At 43.2% G+C, this 22,500-nt stretch overlaps 1 protein-coding gene across 2 annotated transcripts in view; it reads right to left on the reverse strand.

Annotated features, from left to right (window-relative positions):
- Nucleotides 1-22,500, reverse strand: part of sncb (synuclein, beta) — a 43,630-nt gene that overhangs the window by 162 nt on the left and 20,968 nt on the right. Inside the window, exons 5-6 of one of the 2 annotated variants that reach the window (XM_084146738.1) lie at nucleotides 6,331-6,402; nucleotides 1-735 (exon numbers count right to left, since the gene is read on the reverse strand). The exon at nucleotides 1-735 is cut by the window's left edge and continues 162 nt beyond it. In XM_084146738.1, the coding sequence (XP_084002864.1) occupies nucleotides 709-735; nucleotides 6,331-6,402 (99 nt within the window). In that variant the 3' untranslated portion in view covers nucleotides 1-708. Of the gene's footprint in view, nucleotides 742-6,330; nucleotides 6,403-22,500 lie in introns of both variants that reach the window. The other variant, XM_084146737.1, reaches the window with a different exon arrangement.

Below are 22,500 nucleotides of genomic sequence, written 5' to 3' on the forward strand. Positions count from 1 at the left end.
AACATGTAGTTTATCCATTTCTAAACAGATAGTTCCACCGGAATGATTTCACAAGCAACTATAAAGATACAATGTATAAAACTCTTACTTGAAAAACATGAAATAAATAACTTGCTCCAAAAGTAAATTCAAAAGAGAACCCACAAACAGGCATTGTACATACTTATGGAATATTATTGGTAGTAGTCATATCGGTTTGCAACCGGATTTATTATTTTCTTCCGCTCCCAACGCCGTTGTTGGAAGACGCGAATAACACATCTATTATTATCGCACATTTATAAATACAGAAACACACAAAGAGTACAAAGACTCACACACATAGAAATAGAGTTCAGTCTTGAATGGGGAGGCCTGTTCTATGGATTGTATTTCTATGGTCACAAGCCAGGCCTGGTCCGGAGTCTCGTTCCATTGGGAGGGAATCAAGGAAACAAGACTCAAGACTTCTACACCTCAAGAAACAACTGCACGACCCACCACATTACAGAAGTAACATGACATTTATAATATAGCATCGATTATCATACAAGATTTGTCTTTAAAAAGAAGGAAGAACATTTTTCTCAGGTGGAATGTTTGTGGATTTTGTACTTTTTTGCAACAGGATTAGATTTGTATTATTGTGGTAGTTTCAGCATTTGTCCTTTTTATTGTAATAAATATCGTATAGTGCTGCTGGTTGGATGGTGATTTGAAATGATGGTTTTATGCTTCTGGTTCGTAGTCCTGGCCCTGCTCCTTGGGGAGAAGAGAAAAAGACAGAGCTCAGAGAGAGAGACAGTATTTAAATATATAGAGAGAGACAGTATTTAAATAGAGAGAGAGACAGTATTTAAATATATAGAGAGAGACAGTATTTAAATAGAGAGAGAGAGAGAGAGTATTTAAATAGAGAGAGTCAGAGAGAGACAGTATTTAAATAGAGAGGAGAGAGAGAGAGCTCAGAGAGAGACAGTATTTAAATAGAGAGAGAGAGAGTCAGAGAGAGAGACAGTATTTAAATAGAGAGAGAGAGACAGTATTTAAATAGAGAGAGAGACAGTATTTAAATATATAGAGAGAGACAGTATTTAAATAGAGAGAGAGAGAGAGAGAGAGAGAGAGAGTATTTAAATAGAGAGAGAGTCAGAGAGAGACAGTATTTAAATAGAGAGGAGAGAGAGAGAGCTCAGAGAGTCAGAGAGCTCAGAGAGACATTATTTAAATAGAGAGAGAGAGTCAGAGAGAGACAGTATTTAAATAGAGAGAGAGAGACAGAGAGAGGGGCAGTATTTAAATAGAGAGAGAGAGACAGAGAGAGAGACATTATTTAAATAGAGAGAGAGAGAGAGAGTCAGAGAGAGAGTCAGAGAGAGAGTCATAGAGAGGGACAGTATTTAAATAGAGAGAGAGAGAGTCAGAGAGAGGGGCAGTATTTAAATAGAGAGAGAGAGACAGAGAGAGAGTCAGAGAGAGAGTCAGAGAGAGGGACAATATTTAAATAGAGAGAGAGAGTCAGAGAGAGAGTCAGAGAGAGAGTCAGAGAGAGGGACAGTATTTAAATAGAGAGAGAGAGTCAGAGAGAGAGTCAGAGAGAGGGACAGTATTTAAATAGAGAGAGAGAGTCAGAGAGAGGGACAGTATTTAAATAGAGAGAGAGAGAGTCAGAGAGAGAGTCAGAGAGAGGGACAGTATTTAAATAGAGAGAGAAAGAGTCAGAGAGAGAGTCAGAGAGAGAGTCAGAGAGAGAGTCAGAGAGAGGGACAGTATTTAAATAGAGAGAGAAAGAGTCAGAGAGAGAGTCAGAGAGAGAGTCAGAGAGAGGGACAGTATTTAAATAGAGAGAGAGAGAGTCAGAGAGAGGGACAGTATTTAAATAGAGAGAGAGAGAGTCAGAGAGAGAGACAGAGAGAGAGACAGTATTTAAATAGAGAGAGAGAGAGACAGAGAGAGGGGCAGTATTTAAATAGAGAGAGAAAGAGTCAGAGAGAGAGTCAGAGAGAGAGTCAGAGATAGAGTCAGAGAGAGGGACAGTATTTAAATAGAGAGAGAGAGAGTCAGAGAGAGAGTCAGAGATAGAGTCAGAGAGAGGGACAGTATTTAAATAGAGAGAGAGAGAGACAGAGAGAGAGACAGTATTTAAATAGAGAGAGAGAGAGACAGAGAGAGAGTCAGAGAGAGAGTCAGAGAGAGAGTCAGAGAGAGGGACAGTATTTAAATAGAGAGAGAGAGAGTCAGAGAGAGAGTCAGAGATAGAGTCAGAGAGAGGGACAGTATTTAAATAGAGAGAGAGAGAGTCAGAGAGAGAGTCAGAGATAACAAAAAAAACAGAGCAAACTAGTATGCTATTTGGCCCTAAACAGAGAGTACACAGTGGCAGAATACTTGACCACTGTGACTGACCCAAACTTAAGGAAAGCTTTGACTATGTACAGACTCAGTGAGCATAGCCTTGCTATTGAGAAAGGCCGCCGTAGGCAGACCTGGCTCTCAAGAGAAGACAGGCTATGTGCACACTGCCCACAAAATGAGGTGGAAACTGAGCTGCACTTCCTAACCTCCTGCCAAATGTATGACCATATTAGAGACACATATTTCCCTCAGATTACAGCGATCCACAAAGAATTCGAAAACAAATCCAATTTTGATAAACTCCCTTATCTACTGGGTGAAAAACCACAGTGTGCCATCACAGCTGCAAGATTTGTGACCTGTTGCCACAAGAAAAGGGCAACCAGTGAAGAACAAACACCATTGTAAATACAACCCCTATTTATGTTCATTTATTTTCCCATTTGTACTTTAACTATTTGCACATTGTTACAACACTGTATATATACATAATATGACATTTGAAATGTCTTTATTCTTTTGGAACTTCTGAGTGTAATGTTTACTGTTAATATTTATTGTTTATTTCACTTTTGTTTACTATCTACTTCACTTGCTTTGGCAATGTTAACACACGTTTCCCATGCCAATAAAGCCCTTAAATTGAATTGAAATTGAATTGATAGAGTCAGAGAGAGGGACAGTATTTAAATAGAGAGAGAGAGAGAGTCAGAGAGAGAGTCAGAGAGAGAGAGACAGAGAGAGAGACAGAGAGAGAGACAGTATTTAAATAGAGAGAGAGAGAGACAGAGAGAGGGACAGTATTTAAATAGAGAGAGAGAGAGACAGAGAGAGGGGCAGTATTTAAATAGAGAGAGAGAGTCAGAGAGAGAGAGACAGAGAGAGGGAGGCAGTGACTGTGTCCTATTCATTTCATAGGGTGCCATTTCGGACGCCCACCACAGGAGGTTGGTGACACCTTCACAGTAATAACTGGAATGGTAAAAAATATATCAAACACATGGTTTCCATGGTTTCCATGGTTTCCATGGTTTCCATGTATTTGATGCCATTCCATTTGCTCCGTTCCGGACATTATTATGAGCCGTCCTCCCCTCAGCAGACAGCTGTGATGTCACAGAGTTCACATAGGCATAATTATAGAAGGAACAGACGTGGAATTGTTGGATCTCTCATCAGACAAGCTCTCACCCAGAGTGATCTAACCAGACAAATCACATCAAGTCTAAAATGAAGACAACCTGGCAATAAGGACACAATGTTCTCTTTTGACCTGTCAGTATAACGATTACAGCGTTAGCGACCTTAACACAACACCTAGCGACCTCGCCAAGATCTTCAGATCTCTTGACAGTGCGCTGGAGCCAGGTTCGAGTCCTGGTCGGGGGCTCCCCCCACCCCCCTCCGAATTTGATACAATATTATCAGCTTCACTCCTGTGTCAATACTCAACTCTATCCACCAGAGGGTAGCACTGGCTAACATAAAATGTAACAGCAGCTCCCAGGACACAGTAGAGGAAGCCATCGTAGCATCCTCTGGTTAGTACACTAACCAACTCTTAACATCTTCATGTGAACAGACACTTGTACTCATATAATGATTCCTTGAGGTCATTTATCTACGGAAAATAATGTGTGGTTATTGATGGGACACACATTACATCCACATATGATGACAATGTGGAGGGTCAGACAGAGCAGCTGTAGAGAAAGACTCCATGTTCACAGCAATGCAAGGAATCCTCTGATACTACCCATCATGCATTGCAACTCGTGACATCACCACCACCACCACACCCCGTTCAGCTAGAGCTCGCATGCTGCTTTTTACGATGGGGGATGGTGGAGGGAAAGAGAGAGAGAGAGAGAGATGGAGAGAGAGATGGAGAAAGAGAGAGAGAGAGAGATGGATGGGGAAGGATAGGGAGGAATACAGACGTGTTGCCTCTTCATGATATGAGGTTATACAATTTAATATTACAGGAGTCATTTGCGTTGAAACAGAAGAGAGCTTAAATCTAGGCATTTTTTTTCTATAATTGATTTGTATGATACATTATTTATGTAGGGCAGAAGGACATCTCAGTTAATAAACCACTGAATTGGTTCTGAACCGTTCATTTAAGATTACTCCACTGGGATTCTTTGATTCGTCATTGGTTCCCTGCTGATTCTCAGGTTTCAGATTAACCGATTCGGTACTGTGTTTTTTTGCCCTTGAGAGCTGCCTTCCCAAAAATAACCATCTGTCTCAGATTGGAGGTGTTATGCCCACCTGTTTATCTGGCATTTGACTTGTCAAAAATCTCTCTCACGTCTAAAGCTATAGAGAGAGACAAAGCACCAACTCACACACAGTACAGAGTTCTACTGTTGAGTTTCCCCGGTGCAATAGAACCAAATGGAATAGTCCCAACAGTGCAAAGCCCTAAGATAAACCAAGTGCACCTCAAATACTTCCAAGTATTTCACCTAGTCCTAGTGTTTTGTGTAAGTGTGTGTGTGTGTGTGTGTGTACGTTTGTGTAAATGCGTGTGTGTGTGTGTGTGTGTAGTGTTTGGGCTTTGTTACTTGAAAAAGTAGTTAATTCCATATTACTCGATACATGTAGCAAGATGGTGGCGACAGACATGGCAGATCTGCTTCTAAGCAACTTCGCAGTATTTCGTTTTTTTGTGTGTGTTATTTCTTACATTTTAGTCATTTAGCAGACGCTCTTATCCTGAGTGCATACATTTTATTTCTTTCATTTTTTCATTTAATTTTAATTTATACCGGCCCCCCCGTGGGAATCGAACCCACAACCCTGGCGTTGCAAACGCCATGCTCTACCAACTGAGCTACACAGGAGCAAGAATTAGCCCAGAACGTTTTTTTTTGTGTTATTACGTAAAGCCGGAAATAACTTTTGGATATCGGAGCGGCAGTAAATCACCAGCATTACGACCAGAAATACGACTTTCCCGAATTGGATCTTTTGTTCGTACCCCCCTGGGCAATTTAACTTATCCCAGAGGCTGCTCCAAGATGCTGCCGGCGGAGAAGAGGTATTCGGAGTGGACTTCCAGTCCGACTCAGGAGGCGCGCACACCATCCATCACTTCAGAGTATATTACTCGCTAATGTTCAGTCTCTGGATAATAAAGTACACGAGCTCAGGGAGAGGATCTCCTTCCAGAGAGACATTAGGGACTGTAACATACTCTGTTTCACGGAATCATGGCTCTCTCGGGATATACTGTCCCCGTCCATACAGCCAGCTAGGTTCTTAGTACAGACAGGACTAAAGAACTCTCTGGGAAGAAGAAAGGCGGTGGTATATGTTTCATGATTAACTACTCATGGTGTGACTGTGATAATGTACAAAAACTCAAGTCCTTTTGTTCACCTGACCTAGAATACCTCATAATCAAATGCCGACCATATTACCTCCCAAGATAATTCTCTTCGGTTATAGTCCCAGCCGTGTATATTCCCCCTCAAGCCGACACCACGACGACCCTCAAGGACCTACACTGGACTTTATGCAAACTGGAAACCACATATCCTGAGGCCGCATTTATTGTAGCTGGGGATTTTATCAAAGCAAATCTGAGGAAAACGCTACCAAAGTTCTATCAACACATTGAATGTAGTACTCGCTCTGGAAAAACACTCGACCACTGTTACACCCCCTTCCGGGATGCCTACAAGGCCCTCCCCAGCCCTCCCTTCGGCAAATCAGATCACGACTCCATTTTGCTCCTCCCTATCCTATAGGCAGAAACTCAAACAGGAAGTACCTGTGCTAAGGTCTATTCAACGCTGGTCTGACCAATCGGAATCCATGCTTCAAGATTGTTTTTGATCACGCGGACTGGGATATGTTCCGGGTTGCCTCTGAGAATAACATTGACGTTTACACGGACACGGTGACTGAGTTCATCAGGAAGTGTATAGGAGATGTTGCTCCTAGCAGAGCTCTAGTGTGTGTGTGTGTGTGTATCCCTCCTACCTGCTGGTTCTGATCATATGTCTCTCCCTCCTGTGGCTCTCCTTCCATGGCCTCCTGTCCATACTCCTCAGGCTGTGGACACACACACACACACACACACACACACACACACACACACACACACACACACACACACACACACAGACACAATTGTAAAACAAAACTAACACATGTCCTATTTCACCACAAAAAAAAAAAAAAAAAAAAAAGAAAGAAAAAGTATTTGTGAACCGTTAGGGAGAGATAGTTCAGTACAGTAGGCAGAAAACACAATGTAAGTACTTTGTACACTTGATGATAATGGGAGGATAATGCACAGCCCAGGGTTAGGGTCAATTCCATTTCAATTTCAGCCAATTCAGGAAGTACACTGAAATTCCAAATCCACTTGTCTTCCATGCTTTTCAATGAAGACAATTTGGAATTGGAATTTGATTTACAGACAGTGCAGGTCTGGTGTAAACACCTACAGTGGCTTGCGAAAGTATTCACCCCCTCTTGGCATTTTTCCTATTTTGTTGCCTTACAACCTGGAAATAAAATGATTTGGTGGGGGTTTGTATAATTTGATTTACACAACATGCCTACCACTTTGAAGATGCAAAATATGTTTTATTGTGAAACAAACAAGAAATAAGACATAAAAACAGAAAACTTGAGCGTGCATAACTATTCACCCCCCCCCCCCCCAAAGTCAATACTTTGTAGAGCCACCTTTTGCAGCAATTACAGCTGCAAGTCTCAATGGGGTATGTCTCTATAAGCTTGGCACATCTAGCCACTGCTCCAAGGCAAAACTGCTCCAGCTCCTTCAAGTTGGATGGGTTCCGCTGGTGTACAGCAATCTTTAAGTCATACCACAGATTCTCAATTGGATTGAGGTCTGGGCTTTGACTAGGCCATTCCAAGACATTTAAATGTTTCCCCTTAAACCACTTGAGTGTTGCTTTAGCAGTATGCTTAGGGTCATTGTCCTGCTGGAAGGTGAACCTCCATCCCAGTCTCAAATCTCTGGAAGACTGAAACTGGTTTCCCTCAAGAATTTCCCTGTATTTAGTGCCATCCATCATTCCTTCAATTCTGACCAGTTTCACAGTCCCTGCTGATGAAAAACATCCCCACAGCATGATGCTGTCACCACCATGCTTCACTGTGGGGATGGTGTTCTCAGGGTGATGAGAGGTGTTGGGTTTGCGCCAGACATAGCGTTTTCCTTGATGGCCAAAAAGCTCAATTTTAGTCTCATCTGACCAGAGTACCTTCTTCCATATGTTTGGGGAGTCTCCCACATGCCTGTTTGCTTATTTTTTTCTTCAAGCAATGGCTTTTTTCTGGCCACTCTTCCGTAAAGCCCAGCTCTGTGGAGTGTACAGCTTAAAGTGGTCCTATGGACAGATACTCCAATCTCTGCTGTGGAGCTTTGCAGCTCCTTCAGAGTTATCTTTGGTCTCTTTGTTGCCTCTCTGATTAATGCCCTCCTTGCCTGGTCCGTGAGTTTTGGTGGGCGGCCCTCTCTTGGCAGGTTTGTTGTGGTGCCATATTCTTTCCATTTTTAATAATGGATTTAATGGTGCTCCGTGGGATGTTCAAAGTTTCTGATATTTTTTTATAACCCAACCCTGATCTGTACTTCTCCACAACTTTGTCCCTGACCTGTTTGAAAAGCTCCTTGGTCTTCATGGTGCCGCTTGCTTGGTGGTGCCCCTTGCTTAGTGGTGTTGCAGACTCTGGGGCCTTTCAGGTTTATATATACTGAGATCATGTGACACTTAGATTGCACACAGGTGGACTTTATCTAACTAATTATGTGACTTCTGAAGGTAATCGGTTGCACCAGATCTTATTTAGGGGCTTCATAGCAAAGGGGGTGAATACATATGCACGCACCACTTTTCCGTTATATATTTTTTGAAACAAGTTATTTTTTTCATTTCACTTCACCAATTTGGACTATTTTGTGTATGTCCATTACATGAAATCCAAATAAAAATCAATTTAAATTACAGGTTGTAATGCAACAAAATAGGAAAAACGCCAATGGGGGATGAATACTTTTGCAAGGCACTGCATAGTAGCATAGGGGCTAACCCCCAGTATCCTAAACTAAGAAGGAGGAAAGGTAATGACTAACTAACCCCCAGTATCCTAAACTAAGAAGTGTACCCAGAGGAAAGGTAATGACTCCTGCTTAGGGTTGCAAAGGTCATTAACAGAACATCTATCATAAGATATCATAACTTTGAATAACTTTAAAGAAATGTATTAATATATAGTAGAATTTGTTGTTATATATATATCTGTGTCCATATTGTCCCTGAGTTTCTAGTAGATAGAGTTTCAAGTTTCAAGTTTTATTTTCAAGGTACAGTGAAATGTGTTTCTAGCTTTCTCTTTCCCAACTATGTAGTAATCGATCAGTAGTTATATACAACTAAAACACCAGCAATAGAAATAAGAAGAACATGAGAAATTAAGTAAGCTATATACAGGGACAGTTCCAGGGTCAGTAGCTATATACAGGGACAGTTCCAGGGTCAGTAGCTATATACAGGGTCAGTAGCTATATACAGGGACAGTTCCAGGGTCAGTAGCTATATACAGGGACAGTTCCAGGGTCAGTAGCTATATACAGGGACAGTTCCAGGGTCAGTAGCTATATACAGGGACAGTTCCAGGGTCAGTAGCTATATACAGGGTCAGTAGCTATATACAGGGTCAGTAGCTATATACAGGGACAGTTCCAGGGTCAGTAGCTATATACAGGGACAGTTCCAGGGTCAGTAGCTATATACAGGGTCAGTAGCTATATACAGGGTCAGTAGCTATATACAGGGACAGTTCCAGGGTCAGTAGCTATATACAGGGACAGTTCCAGGGTCAGTAGCTATATACAGGGACAGTTCCAGGGTCAGTAGCTATATACAGGGACAGTTCCAGGGTCAGTAGCTATATACAGTTCCAGGGTCAGTAGCTATATACAGGGACAGTTCCAGGGTCAGTAGCTATATACAGGGACAGTTCCAGGGTCAGTAGCTATATACAGTTCCAGGGTCAGTAGCTATATACAGGGTCAGTTCCAGGGTCAGTAGCTATATACAGGGACAGTTCCAGGGTCAGTAGCTATATACAGGGACAGTTCCAGGGTCAGTAGCTATATACAGGGTCAGTTCCAGGGTCAGTAGCTATATACAGGGACAGTAGCTATATACAGTTCCAGGGTCAGTAGCTATATACAGGGTCAGTTCCAGGGTCAGTAGCTATATACAGGGTCAGTTCCAGGGTCAGTAGCTATATACAGGGACAGTTCCAGGGTCAGTAGCTATATACAGGGACAGTTCCAGGGTCAGTAGCTATATACAGGGTCAGTTCCAGGGTCAGTAGCTATATACAGGGACAGTTCCAGGGTCAGTAGCTATACACAGTTCCAGGGTCAGTAGCTATATACAGGGACAGTTCCAGGGTCAGTAGCTATATACAGGGACAGTTCCAGGGTCAGTAGCTATATACAGGGACAGTTCCAGGGTCAGTAGCTATATACAGGGTCAGTAGCTATATACAGTTCCAGGGTCAGTAGCTATATACAGGGACAGTTCCAGGGTCAGTAGCTATATACAGTTCCAGGGTCAGTAGCTATATACAGGGTCAGTTCCAGGGTCAGTAGCTATATACAGGGTCAGTAGCTATATACAGTTCCAGGGTCAGTAGCTATATACAGGGACAGTTCCAGGGTCAGTAGCTATATACAGTTCCAGGGTCAGTAGCTATATACAGGGACAGTTCCAGGGTCAGTAGCTATATACAGGGACAGTTCCAGGGTCAGTAGCTATATACAGGGTCAGTTCCAGGGTCAGTAGCTATATACAGGGACAGTTCCAGGGTCAGTAGCTATATACAGGGACAGTTCCAGGGTCAGTAGCTATATACAGGGTCAGTAGCTATATACAGGGTCAGTAGCTATATACAGGGACAGTTCCAGGGTCAGTAGCTATATACAGGGTCAGTTCCAGGGTCAGTAGCTATATACAGGGTCAGTTTCAGGGTCAGTAGCTATATACAGGGACAGTTCCAGGGTCAGTAGCTATATACAGGGTCAGTAGCTATATACAGGGACAGTTCCAGGGTCAGTAGCTATATACAGGGTCAGTAGCTATATACAGGGACAGTTCCAGGGTCAGTAGCTATATACAGGGACAGTTCCAGGGTCAGTAGCTATATACAGGGTCAGTTCCAGGGTCAGTAGCTATACACAGTTCCAGGGTCAGTAGCTATATACAGGGACAGTTCCAGGGTCAGTAGCTATATGCAGGGTCAGTTCCAGGGTCAGTAGCTATATACAGGGTCAGTAGCTATATACAGGGACAGTTCCAGGGTCAGTAGCTATATACAGGGACAGTTCCAGGGTCAGTAGCTATATACAGTTCCAGGGTCAGTAGCTATATACAGGGACAGTTCCAGGGTCAGTAGCTATATACAGGGACAGTTCCAGGGTCAGTAGCTATATACAGGGACAGTTCCAGGGTCAGTAGCTATATACAGGGTCAGTAGCTATATACAGGGACAGTTCCAGGGTCAGTAGCTATATACAGGGACAGTTCCAGGGTCAGTAGCTATATACAGGGTCAGTTCCAGGGTCAGTAGCTATATACAGGGACAGTTCCAGGGTCAGTAGCTATATACAGGGACAGTTCCAGGGTCAGTAGCTATATACAGGGTCAGTAGCTATATACAGGGTCAGTAGCTATATACAGGGACAGTTCCAGGGTCAGTTCCAGGGTCAGTAGCTATATACAGGGTCAGTAGCTATATACAGGGACAGTTCCAGGGTCAGTAGCTATATACAGGGTCAGTACCAGGGTCAGTAGCTATATACAGTTCCAGGGTCAGTAGCTATATACAGGGTCAGTTCCAGGGTCAGTAGCTATATACAGGGACAGTTCCAGGGTCAGTAGCTATATACAGGGACAGTTCCAGGGTCAGTAGCTATATACAGGGACAGTTCCAGGGTCAGTAGCTATATACAGGGTCAGTTCCAGGGTCAGTAGCTATATACAGGGTCAGTAGCTATATACAGGGTCAGTAGCTATATACAGGGACAGTTCCAGGGTCAGTAGCTATATACAGGGACAGTTCCAGGGTCAGTAGCTATATACAGGGACAGTTCCAGGGTCAGTAGCTATATACAGTTCCAGGGTCAGTAGCTATATACAGTTCCAGGGTCAGTAGCTATATACAGGGTCAGTTCCAGGGTCAGTAGCTATATACAGGGACAGTTCCAGGGTCAGTAGCTATATACAGGGACAGTTCCAGGGTCAGTAGCTATATACAGGGTCAGTTCCAGGGTCAGTAGCTATATACAGGGTCAGTTCCAGGGTCAGAACCAATACCATATTAACAATGTGCAGGGATACTGGAGTGGTAGGGGTAGATATGTGTAGGGGTCCGGTGACTAGGCATCAGGATAATGATCAACAGGGTAGCAGCAGCGTATATGATGATTGTATGGGAGTGTGTATAGAGTCAGTATGAATGTGTGTGCATGTTACGTGTGTGTGAGCAAAAACACAGATTCAATAGGTGTGTCTCAATCACAACAACGGTCTGTGTGTGTGAGGCGTGTTTCAGTGTCAGCATGCAGGCATAAGCGTGCAACATGTGTGTGTGTGTATGTGTGTGTGTGTGTGTGTGTGTGTGTGTGTGTGTGTGTGTGTGTGTGTGTGTGTGTGTGTGTGTGTGTGCATAGAGACAGTGTAAAAATACTAATAAAAGAGAAGGGTCCATGCATATAATCCGTGTAGCCATTTTGTTAGCTATTTGGCAGTCTTATGGCATGGGGATAGAAGCTGTTCATGGGCCTGTTGGTATCAGACTTGTTGCTCCGGTACCACTTGCCGTGCGAGAGCAGAGAGAACAGTCTATGGCTTGGGTGGCTGGAGTTTAAAAAAAAATCAGTCCCTTCCTTTCACACCGTCTGCTATACTGTGGAGGTCCTGGACGGCAGGGAGCTCGGCCCCAGTGATGACCCGGCCTCGGCAGGGAGCTCGGCCCCAGTGATGACCCGGGCTGTCCACACCACCCTCTGTAGCGCCGTGCGATCGAGGGCGGTGCTGTTTCCATACCAAGCAGTAACGCAGCCAGTCAAGATGCTCTCGATGGTGCAGCTGTACTTTTTGAGGATTTGAGGGCCCATGCCAAATCTTTTCAACCTTCTGAGGGGGAAGAGGCGCTGTCATGCCTTCGCAACTGTTTGCGTGTGTGTGTGGACCATTTATGTCCTTAGTGATTTGGATCTCTCGACCCGCTCCACTGGAGCCCCGTCGATGAAGATGGAGTCCACAATCAGCTCCTTGGTCTTACTGACGTTGAGGGAGAGGTTGTTGTCCTGGCACCACAATGCCAGGTCACTGACCTCCTCCCTGTAGGCTGATTTATCGTGATCTACCACCATCGTGTCGTCAGCAAAACTTGATGGTGTTGGGAGTCGTGCATGATCAGGCAATCGTGGGTGAACAGGGAGTACAGGAAGGGACTAAGCACACACCCCTGAGGGGCCCCCGTGTTGAGGGTCAGCGTGGCGGAGGTGATGTTGCCTACCACTTGGGGTTGGCCCTCCTAGGAAGTCCAGGATCCAGCAGAGGGAGGTATTCAGTCCCAGGGTCCAAAGCTTGGTGACGAGCTTCAAGGGGACTATGGTGTTGAATACTGAGCTGTAGTCAATGAATAGCATTCTCACATATGTATTCCTCTTGTCTAGGTGGGTGAGGGCAGTGTGGAGTGCAATTGAGATTGCATCGTCTATGGATCTGTTTGGGTGGTATTCAAATTGGAGTGGGTCTAGGGTTTCTGGGATGATGGAGTTTCTGTTTGCCATAACCAGCCTTTCAAAGCACTTCATGATTACAGATGTGTGTGCTACGGTGCGCTAGTCATTGTGCAGAGTAGCCTTAAGAGTTCTTGGGAACAGGGATGATGGTGGTTACCTTGAGACGTGGGGATTACAAACTGGGACAAGGAGAGGTTGAAAATGACTGTGAATGTGCCTGTCAGCTGTTCTGCGCATGCTCTGAGAACGCGCCCTAGAATATTGTCCGGCCCTGCGGCTTATGAGTGTTGACCTGATTAAAAAACTTACTCACGTCGGCCTCGGAGACCCAGTTCCCCCGGGTCAGCAGAGGGCCTCGTGCATGGTTCGTGTTGTTTGTGTCAAAGTGTACATAAAATGCATTGAGTTCGTTTGGTAGAGAGGCATCGTTGGGTAGATCACGGCTGGGTCTTCCTTTGTAATCCGTAATGGACTGTAGCCCCTGCCACCTGCGGCGAGCGTCACAGCCTGTGTAATAGGATTCCACCTTGTTCCTATATTGTCCTTTTGCCTGTTTGATGACTCTGCGGAGGTCGTAGCGGGACTTCTTGTACACGTTCGTGTCCTCAGACGTAGCCTCGGGGTTGGCTGCGATAACCCTGTATGTGGTAGCTCCGTCCTTTAGCTTAGCGCAGCCCTGGTGTAACTCCTCAGTGTTAATCCAGGGCTTTTGATTGGGGAAAAGCAGCAAACCTTCATTTGTGGGGAAAACGTTAGCGATGCATTTCTTTATGAAGCCGGTGACAGAGGTGGTTAGCTCGTCGATGCTATCGGCGGAGTCCTGGAACATATGCCAGTCAGAGCTAGCAAAAGCAGTCCTGTAGCATAGCCTCTGATTCGGGTGACCATTTCTCAATGGAGCACGTCACGGACACTTCCTGTTTGAGCTTCTACTTGTAGACAGGAAGCAGGAGTATAAAGTCAAGATCTAATTTGCCGAAAGGGGGGACGAGGGAGGGCCTTGTATGCTTGCTTGCGGGTAACAGTGGTCTAAGACTTTAACGTGTTGATTAAGTGTCTTAATGACATGGAATTAAAATCACCAGCAACAACGAGAGTAGCCTCTGGGCACATTGTTTTCTGCTTGTTTATAGCCTTGTACAGCTCGTTAACACCAGCTTGGTGTTGTTGTTGTCCTGAGGTGGAATAGTGCCTTCAGAAAGTATTCATACCCCTTGACATATTCCACATCTTGTTGTGTCAAAATGGATTAAAACTATTCTCTCTGGATTATTTTTTTTTTTTTCTCTCACCCATCTACACACAATACCCCATAATGACAAAGTGAAAACATGTTTTTAGACATTATTGAAAATGTATTGAAAATGAAATACAGAAATATCTCTTTTACATAAGTATTTAAACCCCTTTGCTGTGACACTCCAAATTGAGCTCAGGTGCAACCAATTTCCTTTGATCATCCTTGAGACGTCACTACAACTTGATTGGAGTCCACCTGTGGTCAATTCAATTGTTTGGACATGATTTGGAAAGGCACACACCTGTCTACATGAGGTCCAGTTGACAGGTCATGTCAGAGCAGAAACTATACCATGAAGTCCAAGGAACTGTCCGTAAATCTCCGAGATAGAATTGTGATGAGGCATATATCTGGGGAAGGGTATAAAACTATGTCTAGGGTGTTGAAAGTTTCCAAGAGCCCAGTGGTCTCCATCATTGGGAAATCGTAAAAAAATGGAACTTCGCAGACTCTTCCTAGAGCTGGCCGTACGACCAAACTGAGCAACCGGCAAGAAGGACCAATGACCACTCTGACAGAACTACAGAGTTCCTTGGCTGAGATGAGAGAACCTGCCAGAAGGACAACAGTCTCTACAGCACTTCAGTAATCTGGGATTTATGGGAGAGTGACCAGACGGATGCCACTCCTGAGAAAAAGGCACAGCCTGGAGTTTGCAAAAAAAGACACCTGAAAGACAAAAGATTATGTGGTCTGATAAGACAAAAAATTTAACTATTTGGCCTGAATGCAAAGCGTTATGTCTGAAGAAAACCAGGCATAGTTCATCACCTGTCTAACGCCATCCCTACCGTGAAGCATGGTGGTGGCAACATCATGCTATGGGGATGCTTTTCAGCGGCAGGGACTGGGAGACTGGTAAGGATAGAGGGAACAATGAATGGAGTCAAATACAGGCAAAAAAAAACAATTTAATCAATTTTGAATTCAGGCTGTAACAACAAAATATGGAATAAGTCAAGGGGTATGAATACCTTCGGAAGCAGTCCCAGAAAACATCCTTAACATTAATGATTTACTCTTTGGTTCAGAACTGACTCGTTGTTGGTGTTTTATTGGTGTTTTTTTTCTGTAAATATTTCATTAGCCTATTGTGACAGAGAAGCATGGGTTTGATTTCCGACATCTTTGATATCTGGAAATAAAATGTACACCTGCCGTTGCAGTTACGAGACTCCCATTGATAGCAAATCCTTATTATCAAGAGACTGTACATTGGTCAATAGAATGGAGGGGAAGAGGTGCCTCCCCCATATCCTACCTCCTTTTTCCGCTGGCGTTTCCTCTTGGATAGCCCAAAAATTGGGTCGGAATAACACAATGAGCCCGGGGCAGATGAGTCGAGTTGAATCCGGAATTGAGGTTTTAGTAACTCCTGATCTGATGTTGAAAAGTTTTCTTTTCGTTCAGAAAAAAGTAAAGGCTAAACGCGAGAAAAAAAATCACAAAAATAGCAAAGTTGGGTCGGCGCTTGCAAGACGGCAGCCAACAGTACGGCGCCATAGCTAATAATAAACCATATGGTCAAGAGAAAAAAATAATCTAACCAACAATGAGATTATTCTCAATGATCTCTGCAACAACTCTACCTACTATTGACTTGTTTCACAGCTGTCACCAGTTTGTCGGCCAAAACATTTACAACAAGTACATACTGAGATAGTAAAATAAATACGTGTGTAATAAAACAATATAAAGGATATTTCATGCTGAAACACCAACGGTATTCACTTAGTTGATGGTTTACATTTAGGATAATGTTTTATAGCTTTGTCATATTTAATGATTTTGTGATAAGGCCACCCAGAGGACCAGAGATAATTACAGACACCTGAGGTATCCAAAAGGGCCACTAGATGTCTTGTGATAGATTACATAAAATCCTTGAAAGATACATCAATTCTGGTAGTTTACTGGTAAACTTCAAAAGTTTCCAGTAATACACCCTACCTTTGCAACCCTACTCCCGCTACCTGCTATGTGGTCTATACTGGGTCCTGAGAATAAAGATACCTGCTATGTGGTCTATACTGGGTCCTGAGAATAAAGATACCTGTTATGTGGTCTATTCTGGGTCCTGAGAATAAAGATACCCGCTATGTGGTCTATACTGGGTCCTGAGAATAAAGATACCTGCTATGTGGTCTATACTGGGTCCTGAGAATAAAGATACCTGCTATGTGGTCTATACTGGGTCCTGAGAATAAAGATACCTGCTATGTGGTCTATACTGGGTCCTGAGAATAAAGATACCTGCTATGTGGTCTATACTGGGTCCTGAGAATAAAGATACCTGTTGTGTGGTCTATACTGGGTCCTGAGAATAAAGATACCTGCTATGTGGTCTATTCTGGGTCCTGAGAATAAAGATACCTGCTATGTGGTCTATACTGGGTCCTGAGAATAAAGATACCTGCTATGTGGTCTATACTGGGTCCTGAGAATAAAGATACCTGCTATGTGGTCTATACTGGGTCCTGAGAATAAAGATACCTGCTATGTGGTCTATACTGGGTCCTGAGAATAAAGATAACTGCTATGTGGTCTATTCTGGGTCCTGAGAATAAAGATACCTGCTATGTGGTCTATACTGGGTCCTGAGAATAAAGATACCTGCTATGTGGTCTATACTGGGTCCTGAGAATAAAGATACCTGCTATGTGGTCTATTCTGGGTCCTGAGAATAAAGATACCTGCTATGTGGTCTATACTGGGTCCTGAGAATAAAGATACCTGCTATGTGGTCTATTCTGGGTCCTGAGAATAAAGATACCTGCTATGTGGTCTATACTGGGTCCTGAGAATAAAGATACCTGCTATGTGGTCTATACTGGGTCCTGAGAATAAAGATACCTGCTATGTGGTCTATACTGGGTCCTGAGAATAAAGATACCTGCTATGTGGTCTATACTGGGTCCTGAGAATAAAGATACCTGCTATGTGGTCTATACTGGGCCCTGAGAATAAAGATACCTGCTATGTGGTCTATACTGGGTCCTGAGAATAAAGATACCCGCTATGTGGTCTATTCTGGGTCCTGAGAATAAAGATACCTGCTATGTGGTCTTTTCTGGGTCCTGAGAATAAAGATACCTGCTATGTGGTCTATTCTGGGTCCTGAGAATAAAGATACCTGCTGTGTGGTCTATACTGGGTCCTGAGAATAAAGATACCTGCTATGTGGTCTATACTGGGTCCTGAGAATAAAGATACCTGCTATGTGGTCTTTTCTGGGTCCTGAGAATAAAGATACCTGCTATGTGGTCTATTCTGGGTCCTGAGAATAAAGATACCTGCTATGTGGTCTATACTGGGTCCTGAGAATAAAGATACCTGTTATGTGGTCTATTCTGGGTCCTGAGAATAAAGATACCTGCTATGTGGTCTATTCTGGGTCCTGAGAATAAAGATACCTGCTATGTGGTCTATTCTGGGTCCTGAGAATAAAGATACCTGCTATGTGGTCTTTTCTGGGTCCTGAGAATAAAGATACCTGCTATGTGGTCTATTCTGGGTCCTGAGAATAAAGATACCTGCTATGTGGTCTATACTGGGTCCTGAGAATAAAGATACCTGTTATGTGGTCTATTCTGGGTCCTGAGAATAAAGATACCTGCTATGTGGTCTATTCTGGGTCCTGAGAATAAAGATACCTGCTATGTGGTCTATTCTGGGTCCTGAGAATAAAGATACCTGCTATGTGGTCTATTCTGGGTCCTGAGAATAAAGATACCTGCTATGTGGTCTATACTGGGTCATGAGAATAAAGATACCTGCTATGTGGTCTATTCTGGGTCCTGAGAATAAAGATACCTGCTATGTGGTCTATTCTGGGTCCTGAGAATAAAGATACCTGTTATGTGGTCTATACTGGGTCCTGAGAATAAAGATACCTGCTATGTGGTCTATTCTGGGTCCTGAGAATAAAGATACCTGCTATGTGGTCTATACTGGGTCCAGAGAATAAAGATACCTGCTATGTGGTCTATTCTGGGTCCTGAGAATAAAGATACCTGCTATGTGGTCTATACTGGGTCCTGAGAATAAAGATACCTGCTATGTGGTCTATACTGGGTCCTGAGAATAAAGATACCTGCTATGTGGTCTATACTGGGTCCTGAGAATAAAGATACCTGCTATGTGGTCTATACTGGGCCCTGAGAATAAAGATACCTGCTATGTGGTCTATACTGGGTCCTGAGAATAAAGATACCCGCTATGTGGTCTATTCTGGGTCCTGAGAATAAAGATACCTGCTATGTGGTCTTTTCTGGGTCCTGAGAATAAAGATACCTGCTATGTGGTCTATTCTGGGTCCTGAGAATAAAGATACCTGCTGTGTGGTCTATACTGGGTCCTGAGAATACAGATACCTGCTATGTGGTCTATACTGGGTCCTGAGAATAAAGATACCTGCTATGTGGTCTTTTCTGGGTCCTGAGAATAAAGATACCTGCTATGTGGTCTATTCTGGGTCCTGAGAATAAAGATACCTGCTATGTGGTCTATACTGGGTCCTGAGAATAAAGATACCTGTTATGTGGTCTATTCTGGGTCCTGAGAATAAAGATACCTGCTATGTGGTCTATTCTGGGTCCTGAGAATAAAGATACCTGCTATGTGGTCTATTCTGGGTCCTGAGAATAAAGATACCTGCTATGTGGTCTTTTCTGGGTCCTGAGAATAAAGATACCTGCTATGTGGTCTATTCTGGGTCCTGAGAATAAAGATACCTGCTATGTGGTCTATACTGGGTCCTGAGAATAAAGATACCTGTTATGTGGTCTATTCTGGGTCCTGAGAATAAAGATACCTGCTATGTGGTCTATTCTGGGTCCTGAGAATAAAGATACCTGCTATGTGGTCTATTCTGGGTCCTGAGAATAAAGATACCTGCTATGTGGTCTATTCTGGGTCCTGAGAATAAAGATACCTGCTATGTGGTCTATACTGGGTCATGAGAATAAAGATACCTGCTATGTGGTCTATTCTGGGTCCTGAGAATAAAGATACCTGCTATGTGGTCTATTCTGGGTCCTGAGAATAAAGATACCTGTTATGTGGTCTATACTGGGTCCTGAGAATAAAGATACCTGCTATGTGGTCTATTCTGGGTCCTGAGAATAAAGATACCTGCTATGTGGTCTATACTGGGTCCAGAGAATAAAGATACCTGCTATGTTGTCTATTCTGGGTCCTGAGAATAAAGATACCTGCTGTGTGGTCTATACTGGGTCCTGAGAATAAAGATACCTGTTATGTGGTCTATTCTGGGTCCTGAGAATAAAGATACCTGCTATGTGGTCTATACTGGGTCCTGAGAATAAAGATACCTGCTATGTGGTCTATTCTGGGTCCTGAGAATGAAGCCAGTGGGTCAGAGCCTTGTATTTTCAAACCCTCCTAACTGCTATGCTAATCAAGACAATCAGGTGACAGAGAAGAGAGAAGACTACGTCTGCGTTGGGGCTGGTGATAGTCTATAGTGATATAGAGGCTGGTGATAGTCTATAGTGATGTAGGGCTGGTGATAGTCTATAGTGATATAGAGGCTGGTGATAGTTTATAGTGATGTAGGGCTGGTGATAGTCTATAGTGATATAGAGGATGGTGATAGTCTATAGTGATATAGAGGCTGGTGATAGTCTATAGTGATATAGAGGCTGGTGATAGTCTATAGTGATATAGGAGCTGGTGATAGTCTATAGTGATATAGAGGCTGGTGATAGTCTATAGTGATATAGAGGCTGGTGATAGTCTATAGTGATATAGGGGCTGGTGATAGTCTATAGTGATATAGGAGCTGGTGATAGTCTATAGTGATATAGGGGCTGGTGATAGTCTATAGTGATATAGGAGCTGGTGATAGTCTATAGTGATATAGGAGCTGGTGATAGTCTATAGTGATATAGGAGCTGGTGATAGTCTATAGTGATGTAGGTGCTGGTGATAGTCTATAGTGATATAGAGGCTGGTGATAGCATATAGTGATATAGGGGCTGGTGATAGTCTATAGTGATGTAGTGGCTGGTGATAGTCTATAGTGATATAGAGGCTGGTGATAGTCTATAGTGATATAGGGGCTGGTGATAGTCTATAGTGATATAGAGGCATGTGATAGCATATAGTGATATAGAGGCTGGTGATAGTCTATAGTGATATAGAGGCTGGTGATAGTCTATAGTGATATAGAGGCTGGTGATAGTCTATAGTGATGTAGTGGCTGGTGATAGTCTATAGTGATATAGAGGCTGCTGATAGTCTATAGTGATATAGGGGCTGGTGATAGTCTATAGTGATATAGAGGCATGTGATAGCATATAGTGATATAGGGGCTGGTGATAGTCTATAGTGATGTAGTGGCTGGTGATAGTCTATAGTGATATAGGGTCTGGTGATAGTCTATAGTGATATAGAGGCTGGTGATAGTCTATAGTGATATAGAGGGTGGTGATAGTCTATAGTGATATAGGGGCTGGTGATAGTCTATAGTGATATAGAGGCTGGTGATAGTCTATAGTGATATAGAGGCTGGTGATAGTCTATAGTGATATAGAGGCTGGTGATAGTCTATAGTGATATAGAGGCTGGTGATAGTCTATAGTGATATAGGGGCTGGTGATAGTCTATAGTGATATAGGAGCTGGTGATAGTCTATAGTGATATAGGGGCTGGTGATAGTCTATAGTGATATAGAGGCTGGTGATAGCATATAGTGATATAGGGGCTGGTGATAGTCTATAGTGATGTAGTGGCTGGTGATAGTCTATAGTGATATAGAGGCTGGTGATAGTCTATAGTGATATAGAGGCTGGTGATAGTCTATAGTGATATAGAGGCTGGTGATAGTCTATAGTGATATAGGGGCTGGTGATAGTCTATAGTGATATAGGAGCTGGTGATAGTCTATAGTGATATAGGGGCTGGTGATAGTCTATAGTGATATAGAGGCTGGTGATAGCATATAGTGATATAGGGGCTGGTGATAGTCTATAGTGATGTAGTGGCTGGTGATAGTCTATAGTGATATAGAGGCTGGTGATAGTCTATAGTGATATAGGGTCTGGTGATAGTCTATAGTGATATAGAGGCTGGTGATAGTCTATAGTGATGTAGAGGCTGGTGATAGTCTATAGTGATATAGTGTCTGGTGATAGTCTATAGTGATATAGAGGCTGGTGATAGTCTATAGTGATATAGGGTCTGGTGATAGTCTATAGTGATATAGAGGCTGGTGATAGTCTATAGTGATATAGAGGCTGGTGATAGTCTATAGTGATATAGAGGCTGGTGATAGTCTATAGTGATATAGGGTCTGGTGATAGTCTATAGTGATATAGAGGCTGGTGATAGTCTATAGTGATATAGAGGCTGGTGATAGTCTATAGTGATATAGGGGCTGGTGATAGTCTATAGTGATATAGGGGCTGGTGATAGTCTATAGGGATATAGAGGCTGGTGATTGTCTATAGTGATATAGAGGCTGGTGATAGTCTATAGTGATATAGAGGCTGGTGATAGTCTATAGTGATATAGAGGCTGGTGATAGTCTATAGTGATATAGAGGCTGGTGATAGTCTATAGTGATATAGAGGCTGGTGATAGCATATAGTGATATAGAGGCTGGTGATAATCTATAGTGATATAGAGGCTGGTGATAGTCTATAGGGATATAGAGGCTGGTGATAGTCTATAGTGATATAGAGGCTGGTGATAGTCTATAGTGATATAGAGGCTGGTGATAGTCTATAGTGATATAGGGGCTGGTGATAGTCTATAGTGATATAGGAGCTGGTGATAGTCTATAGTGATATAGGGGCTGGTGATAGTCTATAGTGATATAGAGGCTGGTGATAGCATATAGTGATATAGAGGCTGGTGATAGTCTATAGTGATGTAGAGGCTGGTGATAGTCTATAGTGATATAGAGGCTGGTGATAGTCTATAGTGATATAGAGGCTGGTGATAGTCTATAGTGATATAGGGGCTGGTGATAGTCTATAGTGATATAGAGGCTGGTGATAGTCTATAGTGATATAGAGGCTGGTGA

This window comes from Coregonus lavaretus (genome assembly GCF_964263955.1).
Source record: "Coregonus lavaretus genome assembly, chromosome: 29".
NCBI lineage: Eukaryota > Metazoa > Chordata > Actinopteri > Salmoniformes > Salmonidae > Coregonus > Coregonus lavaretus.